Source organism: Acipenser ruthenus, chromosome 16 (genome assembly GCF_902713425.1).
Source record: "Acipenser ruthenus chromosome 16, fAciRut3.2 maternal haplotype, whole genome shotgun sequence".
Lineage (NCBI taxonomy): Eukaryota > Metazoa > Chordata > Actinopteri > Acipenseriformes > Acipenseridae > Acipenser > Acipenser ruthenus.
The window spans coordinates 2,071,890-2,083,659 of record NC_081204.1 but is presented as its reverse complement, the minus strand read 5'-3'; the positions used below and the strand labels follow the sequence as shown (position 1 = coordinate 2,083,659).

General features: G+C 41.1%; 1 protein-coding gene across 3 annotated transcripts; it reads left to right on the top strand.

Annotated features, from left to right (window-relative positions):
- The first annotated feature begins 797 nt into the window (after nucleotides 1-797).
- Nucleotides 798-11,545, top strand: LOC117411779 (aminoacylase-1A-like). Of its 3 annotated transcripts, XM_058988351.1 has the most exons (16): nucleotides 828-933; nucleotides 2,239-2,315; nucleotides 2,557-2,705; nucleotides 3,794-3,858; nucleotides 4,487-4,591; nucleotides 4,955-5,049; nucleotides 5,230-5,306; nucleotides 5,858-5,947; nucleotides 6,419-6,475; nucleotides 7,010-7,083; nucleotides 7,284-7,333; nucleotides 8,498-8,642; nucleotides 8,995-9,063; nucleotides 9,805-9,884; nucleotides 9,986-10,046; nucleotides 10,344-11,545. In XM_058988351.1, exons 3-16 carry the CDS (start codon nucleotides 2,573-2,575, stop codon nucleotides 10,518-10,520), a joined length of 1,278 nt encoding a protein of 425 aa, XP_058844334.1. In that variant the 5' UTR covers nucleotides 828-933; nucleotides 2,239-2,315; nucleotides 2,557-2,572; the 3' UTR covers nucleotides 10,521-11,545. The 3 variants fall into 3 exon arrangements, with proteins under 3 accessions (XP_058844333.1, XP_058844334.1, XP_058844335.1); XM_058988350.1 differs by lacking the exon at nucleotides 2,239-2,315 and having other exon boundaries at nucleotides 798-933; XM_058988352.1 differs by lacking the exons at nucleotides 828-933; nucleotides 2,239-2,315; nucleotides 2,557-2,705 and having other exon boundaries at nucleotides 3,837-3,974.
- The last annotated feature ends 225 nt before the right edge of the window (nucleotides 11,546-11,770 follow it).

The window sequence follows — 11,770 nt, the reverse complement described above, 5'->3', positions numbered from 1 at the left end:
TATAAAGCTTCTGTTTCTAGTGGTGCTGATTCGCCAGTTTTGGCTCTTTGAGATCCTGTGCTTTAGTGCTGACAAAGTGCCAAACATGATAAGAGGTCAATGACTGGAGAACATTTAAACTTCTGCTACATGCAAGAGATTACTACAGAATTTGCTTTACCAGTACTTGGTTCTTGGAATTACAGCATCACAGTGTCCCCTTATTTAAGTTGTTAGCAGCGTTCAGTAAACTGATTTCCGTGGCTCTGAGACAGTATCTTTAAAGTGATTTGACGAGTCTTGAACCCAAGTAGTTCTAGTGAGCTATCTGTATTGAAGCTGCTGGTTCTATTGAATTTGCATGCTTTCAGATCCCCAGTATATAGTTAATTACACTGAATGTGTTGGCTTTGTGTCTCACAGTATTCAGGTGTCTGCATTTCCTGGCTGTCAGATGCATAATACTGATTCTGTGTACTGAATTTGCAGGTTATTATTATTATTATTATTATTATTATTATTATTATTATTATTATTATTATTAATCAATAATAATAATAATAATAATAATAATAATAATAATAATAATAAACATTACTGAGCTGCAAACATTACTGGGATACAAATACTTCCTGTTCGCTGGTTTAAATTTAAATTGGCAAGTCCTGTTGATATGCAAATAAGTATTTAAATATATATTTTTTACTCCTCAGCGCCATTTGATGTAAGTGGAATGGAATTTACTGAGAACAGTCATATAATATATACGGTATATCCCGAGTTTTATTGCAGGCAGATTCTGTGACGACACTGCTTCGTATCGACCACTGGGTAATCCTTTAACTAGCCTGGCTGTGTGTGTCAGTGACAGAAGGCGAGCTGGGTTGTTTTGCGCACACATTATTTCAGTGTGAGGTTTGGCTTTGTGGAGCTCCAAGCTGTACGTCAATCGAGGTAGTATCCAATCGCATTTTATTATTCATTATTTATGTTTGTATGCCTTAGGAAGTCACTCCGTTTTCATGTGTTTTTTTTTAATTTTTTTTATAATGTAACGTGTATGACTTTGCATAGGTTCTTAACAATGCAATGTAGAACTTGTTCAGATTGCTGAAAATGAATGAGATCCAAGCAGCACAGTTGCAAACAGTATTTCTCTTTCCATTGCAATGACCGTTTTGTCTCGTACAACAATCAGAATCCGTTTTTGAATCGGTTAGTGTAATGTTAAAAATCAATAAATTGATATACATCGTGATATACACTCTCTTACAGGTATCTGTCGCCATATGGTGATGATAAAGTTGCTTAGTCTGTCAAAAACAAAGCACGGCAGCTGTAGACAGAGGCGATGCTGTATAATTTATTAATGTATTCAGATAACATGTTTAGCTGTTTGTGTGTCCATTCTAGTGGATTTGACCACACTTTTTCACATTCTATATTTTATTTAGTTACTGTAAGCTTTGATTTTATTTATAGTGTCTTGAGATGTCATCTGTGTTCTGGTACTGACAGTCCAAATTAATCTCACAAGCTTTTACTAATTAGAGGTCAATAATCCACTTGCAGGAAGTGAACATAATCACTGTTCCCTGTGTCCCCATGGATGACTTGCACCTTGCTTATATACATGCAAGAAACGTAGGCTACATGATAAACTAAGAAAACTGAAGAGTACAATATTGCATTTCAAGGGGTGGGGAGTTTGATCATCAAAAAGTTTGGGATTTGTCATCAGTCTGATATTGATTGACACAAAAGTTACATTGTCAATCTGGCCCAACCCGTTCTGTAAGTACCAAGCCCTGTTCCTGGTTGGTTGATTCTGTCTTATGGGTGTGACGCTACAGTCATCAGTCAACAGTGGATTAATAGAATGCAACCCACACACCCATTGCTGTTCTGCATTTTTACTAGTTTCTAGTTAGACATTAAGTGGAATGCCGTGCAATGAAACCATCTTGACCACACCAAATCGACATATACAATAGGTGTACCCTCCCCATTTGAGATTCTTTATATACAATAGGTGTACCCTCCCCATTTGAGATTCTTTATATACAATAGGTGTACCCTCCCCATTTGAGATTCTTTATATACAATAGGTGTACCCTCCCCATTTGAGATTCTTTATATACAATAGGTGTACCCTCCCCATTTGAGATTATATACAATAGGTGTACCCTCCCCATTTGAGATTATATACAATAGGTGTACCCTCCCCATTTGAGATTCTTTTTTACATTCGTGTTTCAGAATAAACCTAGACTTTATTAGTTATCATCCAATCCTCTCATCAAGTGCTTTTACCTTTGCTGTTGGTGCAGAGCAAGGTAAATTCAAATACCTGAAGTTATATTTAGGGGAGTGGGTTAATAAAGCTGTAGAATCCACGGCTAGTCATTGGTTGTTCTAATGCATGCTATATCTCACTGGGAATGTAGCTCAAGGTGACCTACAGTATTTTTTTTTTTTTTTGCAGTATTGATTTTGGTGGCTTGCTCTCTTCTTCTTATTGAGTTTATTTGTACAGATGTGGTGACATTAGGGTGTTGATTGACTCTCTTACTCCAGGCAAGGTGAGTCTGAGATGCTGCCAGGTAAAGATGGGCCGACAAGGGGAGGATGGAGCCAGGACCCCTCAGTGTCTTCCGAGGACCCCTCTGTTAGTCTCTTCAGGGAGTACCTGAGGATCAAGACCGTCCACCCAGAGCCTGATTACGGTCGGTGCTTTTCCATGAAAAAATACCAACCAACTCACACAATAAACTCCTTGCAACAATTCCACATAACGTACCTGTCAAAAAAAAAAAAAAAGATATCTGGTCCCATTCTACGCAGGTTAAAAAAAAGCTCTTAGTTTGCATGCATCACAAAGGCCCTTGAAGCCATTTAGGGTTTAATAACCAGCTTGCTGTCTCTGTGCATGTTCAGCCTGAGTCCCGTTTCAATGGGTTATTGTTGCACTAGTACTGTTGCTCATTATATAGACACTGCTAACGGTAAAGATCCCACCTGTTATTCGGAGTACTGGGGTAGCATCCTTCGAAATACTAGCATTCACACTACCGCTCGCAGTATTCCATATTAAACAGTTTATGAGAGTGGAGAATGTATTCCCAACACGGATACTGTGCATGCAGACAGGTTTAAATTGCAAAGTCCACTGGAAAGATCAAAGTCCCTGGACATCTCGCTGCAACAACAGAATGAATGGCTCGTTAGTGGTTGTATAATTGGTCACTGATTGTGGAGCACCGATAATGGAAAATAGGCTGTTGGTCTTGGACGCAATAGGAAAGTCATTGTTTAACAGACTAGCGTGACTGCTGACTCGATCGAGCCCTGGGACGTCCTGGGAATGTGAGAGTGTAGATATTTCTGTAGTCCTTCTTAGCCACTTGTTAACATGTTCGTACTTGGTTTAAACGAATGTTTAAATGTATTCAGACCAAATCAAGTGCATTTGGAGCATCCAAACTTATCCTATAGAAAAACAAGCCTGGAATTACATTGTGATACACAGTACCACTTAAAAAAAAAAAAAGACATGGGAGCAGTTTAGTTTATAATAACTATAACTATCTCTTATTGTCCGTTTCGCGCAGTTTGAGCTCCCCGCACTGCACAATATGAGATCTCTTATTATGTGCAATGACTTATTACCTTGCATGCAGTAACAGGATGTTCTCTCCATGTAGATACAGAGATCAGGGTGCCAGGTTTGTATAACGTCCTGTCTCTCACGTCGCAGTCCGCATGTTTTATTGTTGTTGTTGAAGTAATGACGGCTGTGCTCTTCTATTTGCAGAGGGTGCTCTTAAGTTCCTGGATCGAATTGCAGCAGAGCTGGGGCTGCCCTTTAAGAAAGTTGAGGTATATTTAAAAACACAGCAGGATCATCTATCCCTCCGCCAGGAAAGCCGTGATTGGGCTTGTCCATCTAAAGTGATGCAATGCAGGAACAAGGCACAGTGACAGCTTATGAAAATGTGCGTCCGTCAGTCTTTTACAACATGGCTAGGTGCAGCTGGGGTAGATGCTACCTCACAGTCCAACATGCATTTACTCAACACGCAGTCCTTCAACCTCCATGGCAGGAATTATTTTATTATTTATATCATTTCCTTTATCCAATGTAAATTGGTAGGCGAGTGGCCCTCTCTACCACAGTGACACAGATACTGGTTACAAGTCTGGAAATGATTCAAAATTGCAAACCGATCTAGTAATATGTAGTGCAGGAAATATAATAAAAAAATGAATTGAATAAACTGATATGTATGTATATGTCAGTCGTTATCTATTTTTTTCAGATTTTGAAACATGTATTGATTAGCTGTCCTTTGGTGGTCTTTTATTAAAGTTATGATTTTTTTTTTAAAGATATGTATTTGTTTTGAATTGGTTGAGTGTGATTCTTCTAAGTTTTGTGAACCCCAGCGTTTGAAGAGGACTTGGTATGATCTGATTTTCAGCGGAGTCTCTCTCTGTATACACTCAGGTCTGTCCCGGGCGAGTTGTGGGTATTATGACCTGGGAAGGGACGAACCCGAAGCTCAGATCAATCCTGTTGAACTCCCACACAGACGTGGTGCCTGTCTTCCAGGTAAGATGGTACAATAATGTACAACTAACGTATTGGTTTTACATCTGATTCACGTCTGGAAACCGTGCACACTGAGCCAGGAGTGTCCAATCCCGGTCCTGGAGGTTCATTCCGCTCCAGGATTAACAGGTGAATTGAGATCATGATCAGGGTCTGGATGGAGGTTTAATTGGTTCAGTTAGAACAGGGTTGGAACAAAGACCAGGAGTGGAGTGCCAGCTTTGGCCACCGCTGCTGTAAGTACTGTATCATTAAAAAAAAGGAGGGAGCTTGCTGTACAGTAACTCAACCATAGCTGTACCACAAACACACTGTGGCCAGTGTGACTCCTGTCTGCTCACACGTGTGTTGTGCTGTCTGTAGGAACACTGGAAGTACGATGCATTTGGTGCATTCAAGGACGGAGAAGGGAACATATACGGCAGAGGCACCCAGGATATGAAGTGTGTCACCATACAGTGAGTTTCAGTGAGGCTAGTATAGTCCGAGTAGAAGATGTGCTTTGAATGATAAAATGGCTGTCATTTCCTGAAGCTCGGAAGCCAGTGTTTTATTTTAAAGTACATCTGTATATTTGCATATGTGTATTTAAAAAGTTGTGTGAAGTTCTGTTGTGTAATTAATAATGTTGCTTTCAGGTACATAGAAGCTATTAGGAGACTGAAGTCTGAAGGGAGAAGGTTTCCTCGCACAGTACACTTGATGTTTGTCCCAGGTGAAAATATGTCTTTTTTTTTTTTCAACTCGCTTTGGAGAATTTTAACGTTCATTAACGGTAATCACCTCATCAGAAAAGCAAAGTGCCAGATTACAATATTCCATTGCATTCATTCTGAAAAATATCACTCTAAAAATAGCATTTTTAGGGCTTACAAAATAAAGAAATACATATTCACAATATATAAATTGACAAACTGAAAAGGTAAACTAGAGGGACTAATCACTGTGTTATATTTTTCACACCACACCTGTTAAACAAAGGTGTATTCAAATGTAGCTAGGCAGCACAAAAAAGCGGGGAATGGCTTAACTTTAAGCCCTGGCTGAAGGCCTGTTTGTTGTTCTCCCAAGCGTTTGGAGTGTGATTACATTTTCTGTCTTTATTTTGCGTTTTCGTTTTACTTTTACTCTTTTATCGTTCGGTCTCGTTTCACAGGTCTGTTTACTGTGTGATGGTGAAGCTCTTTGAGAGGGCTGAGCCGTGAAAGGCGCTATATAAAAACAATGTGATTCATTTCCCTGCTGATCGTCTGTGCTTGTGTTTAGATGAGGAGGTTGGGGGTCACAAAGGAATGGAGATGTTTGTAAATCTCCCTGAGTTTCAAGCTCTGAACATTGGCTTTGCACTGGACGAAGGTAATGTGGGGAAGGGGAACAGGGCAGGTTTATAAAGCATGGCTAGTACAGCTTCTAATGATCACCTCTCTCAGTGTAAGCCTGCTTTGATGAATGAAAAATGGTTGGTGTTAATGAAACCTTTCGTAAGCTGAGTCTTTCAAAATCCTCTTGTAGGGAAATGTTGCTGATTCGATCAATTACCTCTCTCTGTTAATACTAATGGCATTGCATCTAAGCAATAACATACAATGTTTGGTAAACAAGATTTGAAACGTGGTGTGGTGTGGTCTCATCCTTCTAGCGTAACACAGTAGTTCATTCCTTACGTAGTGTATATCTGATACACAGTATAGATTAGGATCCTGGATTTAATACCCCACTACGGCCACTGGAGAACCCATCAGAAAGGGCTTTAGTGCGACCCCTGGCTCGCTGCTTCAGGGCTTGTGGAGCGTGTCACACATTTCCTGTTTCTGTCTGTTTCTCTAGGCCTGGCGAACCCTGGAGACTCGTTCACAGTTTTCTATGGAGAGAGGAACCCATGGTGTGAGTAACATTCCACTCCACATTACCAAGGGCAAGGGTGTAGTTTGAGACTTGAAGTAGGCAGCAGTCAAAGCGTTTCTTTCTTGTCTCCTTAAAATTTTACATTAGAATCTATAAATGACTGCAACGTTAATGTGTAAGACATGTGACATCCTTTATGTGTGCTTGAAAAAAACTAAGTATTGAATCTGAAACAATACATTTCTTACGCTGTACACATACAGCTGTATAAAATGCTACGCAAACAGCTATATATATATATGACATTTATTGCCAATCTGTAAATGAACCCAACTTTTCATGGGAAGGTTACCAAAAGTGTAGCTTTTTGTTACAATGATTGTGAGCCGAAGAAAATGTGAAAGACAGAATTACTTTTAAAAAGGAATATTCCGTTTTACTGCCTGTTGGACTGACTCGAAATACAAATGTGAATCATGTCAGAATTGTGTCAGCTCAGCAGCTGTCAGAATGTAGCAGTTTGTGTGTCTCTTTCTGTTGGATTTAAGCTGACGTTTCACATGTCGCTTGCAGGGATAACAGTAAGATGTACTGGAAACCCAGGGCATGGGTCAAGATTCGTTGAAAACACTGCAGCTGAGAAGCTGGTAGGTGTCCCTGACCACGGTGTACGGTTCGCTGTATACAGTATGGATATATCTTCACTGGGGTCTATTTAATTGATCTGAAACCATGGCGGGTCTAAATAGCACCATCATTTAAAGTCATTCAAATATAACCCTCCTTGCAGTTTTTTACATTATTTTGCAGACATAAAAAACATTACAGATTTTTTATTTTTTTACAGCACAAAATTATAAATTCTTTCATGGACTTCAGAGAGAAGGAGAAGACCAGGTAAGACCTCATGAAAACCCCTGAGAGCTGTTAGTGTGACTGTCCAGTCCTGTGCTGTTAGTGTGACTGTCCAGTCCTGTGCTGTTAGTGTGACTGTCCAGTCCTGGGTAGCGTTGTTGTGCTACACAGTGGAACATGCTGTATAGGTGTCGACACTAGTGATCTTAACCGAGTTGTCAAGTCTGTACCATACACCGTTTATGAGATGTGTCCAAACCACATCCACGGCTGTAAATCTGACATGACACAATCTGACACAATAAAACTGACATGAATTAGCAACAATATCTAGGGTCCCTATATGAAAGATAGATGTTACGGGAGACTGGTAAGAGCAGACGTTCAGGTGGCTTCATTCAGACAGCCGAGTATATCCTGGCTTTTAATAACAAGGATGATGTCAGTCAGGCAGTCGTGTATATCCTGGCTTTTAATAACAAGGATGATGTCAGTCAGGCAGTCGAGTATATCCTGGCTTTTAGTAACACGGATGATGACATTCAGAAGCATGGTGCAGGGGAAGGAGAGTCTTGTCTGGGAATGACAGGGCATGGCGGTGCCAGGTGATGTGATTATTCCCTGCTGCTGCGGCTGCTGTTACCCTGGTTAATGCATTGCTCTCCAGGGCTGTTCTCTCCCGTGTCGTTCTCTATTGTCAAGCTCTGTCTTGGCGAATGCTTTTCTGTCAAGTGCTGTGCTGGTGCTAGCTGTGTAATTTGCGCTGTTACACAAGCCTCTCGGCAGTGTTAAACAGTAAGGGGAATTAATGGGATTTTAACTGTTACTGCAAACGTTTGATTTGGATCTCTGTGGGTCCAGGTTATTAAAAACAAGCCTTTTAAATGTGTAACTGTTTGTAGCTGCCTACGCAGGAATGAATGCAATAAATATGAGTGAGAGTACCTAAGGAGTAGGAGTCATGCCTGGGAAATAGAAGGGTTAGAAGATAAATGATTGCAGTTCCACAAAGTCAACCCCGTCCACTATATCAAGGACAGAAACCCGGACCAGAGGACCCATTTGTAAAGTGAGTGGAGACAGACTCGGGACAGAGGGTAGGAGCAGGGTAGCAGAATGTCCAAAATCACTGGGGCATAGACTCCAAACCTGAAGTAGAAGTAGAATGAAATCCATTTTCATTGCTTTTGTTCTTTTCTCCTCCAGATTGAACACCAGTGAGTGTTTCACGCTGGGTGACGTCACCACAGTGAACATGACCATGGTGCAAGGGGGCGTGGCCTATAACGTCATCCCCCCCAACATGGATGTCAGCTTTGACATGAGGATCCCGCCCACCGTCAGTCTGAAGGTACGGGGCTGCACAGGCTGAGGTACTGCATTAGCTGAGGCACTGCATTAGCTGAGGCACTGCATTAGCTGAGGCACTGCACAGGCTGAGGCACTGCATTAGCTGTGATTCCGTGCAGAATAACCCCAGCTTTAACCCGAAAACAGTAAAAAAAGAAAATCTGAACCCCTGTGTATGACCCATGAACAGACTTGAGCTCTGCAGCAAGATACATATAGCGCTCTGGTGGCAGCATTGTTCATTGCATCCTGACTCTGTTCTGTGATGAAACGTGCTCCATGGTGTTATTTGATTTGTTTCTAATGCACCTGAAACGTTAACTGCATGATGAAAATGAATCTCTTTCCAACAGGAATTTGAAGAGCAGATTAAAGCGTGGTGTCAGGCCGCTGGGGAAGGTGTCACCTACCAGTTTGCACAGGTACAGTATCTGAGCAGTCCAGTTCTAACTAACTCAGGATCCTAACAAGATCATATAATCGGTCATGGACAGCATGCCAAGGTCTTGTACATAGACAACAAAAATCACAGGGTTCATGGCATTGGTATGAACAGAGCTGAACTGTTAAAATAGGTCAAGGGTCTGATGGGAGGCTTTCTCTCTCCGATTCCAGACTGACGCTGCTGTCCATGACTCCAACAGGTTCCCTCATGCCTCTTTACTGTTTTCCATAGGGGTCTATTTTAATGCACTTCAGTGCTGCAGATTTGAAAACAAATCTACCTTTTAAACCCATTAACTCTAGCATGGGTCCCTTTCCACTCTGTTCTCTAGCTTCACGGTCTTTGAATAAACCTCAGGAAGAACTGAAACTTAATGACTCTATACCTTTTAAAGGAGATCAAACAAAAAACGTGCATCTGCCTAGCTGAGACATGTTTTAGTTTTGCCCGGTGCTCCTGAATTGTTTCTTGGAATTAGATTAAGTTGTTTGTTTTGGCTGATTGGTGATATATGCTACCTTCTTGACCAGGACTTAAAGGTTAAATACAGTAACATTTTTGTTTTATTGTATTTAGTAATGTTAATAATAATAATAGAGTATAAAAATGACCTTCCTAGGTGTAGGGGGCACCAGTAGTATTAATATAGTTACGATAAGGGTAGCAGTATTTCTGTTCATTAAAAAAGAATGGTCAGTTTCTCGTCTCGTTTGAACAGAAACACATGAACCAGAACTTGACCTCCACGGAGCACACTGACCCCTGGTGGAGAGCCTTCAGCACTGCGTGCAGCGACATGTGAGTGCAGCCTGCAGAGATGTACAGACCAGCACTGCTTTTCAAAAACATCCACCATGTTAACAAACAAGAAACTCCTTTCTGTTCATTCCTTTCATCAGGAACTTGGCTTTAAAAAAGGAAATCTTTCCAGCAGCAACCGACAGCCGATTTATTCGAGCAGTAAGTCGTTTTCTTTTACTGTTGCTTTGTCCATAGCAACCGTACGCTACTTTCTCTGAATCTATCAGAAATGGTGGCGCAGTGGCACTACAGTGGCAATGCAATGCCAGTGTACTAACTGGAAATGCTGTAGGCCTGTGGTACAGTAGTGTGTGATTAGGATGTACCTATGCAAGGACATGTATCCTGTTTATCTTACTTTCCTTTTAACGGTTTACACTGTGTGTCTGTGTGAGTGAGCTTCCTCAACCCCTAAATAAAATCAACCTGCCCTACTCCTCTTATTTTCCTTTGCAGGTTGGATTGCCTGCAATCGGCTTCTCGCCGATGAATCGAACCCCGATCCTGCTGCACGACCACAACGAGTTCTTGAACGAGCAAGTCTTCCTGCACGGCATTGAGATCTACTGCAGCCTCGTCCCCGCACTGGCCAGCGTCTCAGCCCTGCCCAGCGAGGCTAAAGAGCACGCCTGACTCCCACAGACACAACACGCACGCACGCACACAGAGCCAGTAACACTTTACAATCTATACTGATACGTCCTTTCTGAGTGCACCAATACTGTTCAAGGGCTTGTATTAGGTCATGCAGGTAGGGCAAGCAGACTTAAGAATAAGACCATTTGCTTCTAGAATGAATCAGTTTCACAGTGTTGCATAACTACTGCGTTCATGGGCAGCAGTGTGAAATCCATAATTCCCTCTACACCCCCCCCCCCAAAAAACACAGCTAAGAACGCACATATGTGTGTGCCCTAAGAAACGTGCAGCAGCATATCACATGAGTTTTTTTTTAACACAGATTGCATTGCCAAATATAGTCCATCATTCAAGTTTAAGTACATTATAAAACCTCTAACGACAAGCAGCTCAGGACGCAGAACTAAACATCTTACGGTTTTGGATACTAAATTTTGTAGGAGGCAACAGTTTGAGAATGAGCTTCCCTACCAGGTATCAGTCATTTATTTATTTTTTAATTTAGTGTCACTGAATCTTCGGAGAAACTCCCAAAATCTGACGCCGTTTGAGATTCTTTTACTTTTCAGATCAGCTGTGACTCGAATCTCAATAAAAAAAGCTGATTTTTAATTTGCAAACTCGCTTCTGAAGATGAGAAATGGACACAAGTGAGCCGGAGGCATTGTCAGGGTTAATACTGGATGAGAGATACAAAGAAAGAACCTTTGGCGTGCTCCAGTCCCGCGAGGCTGTGAATCCTGATGGATCTGTTCAGAGGTGACATCACTGATCTGCTCTTCATGAGATATAAAACAGAAGTTTTAAAACTCCCTTTCTCTCATTTCAGATTCATCATGTTTCAGTCATCACCTCTGCTCCTGTGTTGTTACACTGATCTTTTCAGATTTTATTTGTACAGACTTTGCAGGGCTGATGTCTTAACTTGCCTTAGGAAAAAGAAATTTGTAAAAAAAGGTATCTTAATATTATTGAATCTACTTTTTTCTAATTCTAATAAAGTTTCTCTTTTGTTCAAAGACGTGATTGTGTCATTTGTTCCGTATTCTAACCAGTTAGCTCCAGTTAAACCAGTTAAGTTCCATAGTGACCATGCTTGGAGTGATGGGGGTGTTTTAATGGGAATGCTTTCAAATGCTGGCATTTTAAACTAAAATGAATTGTGCCTTTTAAGGCTGAGATCCGAAAGCAGTTGTCAGGTTATAGAAAAGCATTCGTTCAAAATACAACCTGATTTTGTGAAA

Bases quoted from the DNA above. Each gene is read 5' to 3' on its own strand.
- LOC117411779 (XM_058988350.1), top strand. From the start codon at position 2,573: ATGCTGCCAGGTAAAGATGGGCCGACAAGGGGAGGATGGAGCCAGGAC. The intron at 7,334-8,497 runs GTAAGACCTCAT...TTTCTCCTCCAG, and splicing joins AGAGAGAAGGAGAAGACCAG to ATTGAACACCAGTGAGTGTT. The intron at 9,064-9,804 runs GTACAGTATCTG...TCGTTTGAACAG, and splicing joins TCACCTACCAGTTTGCACAG to AAACACATGAACCAGAACTT.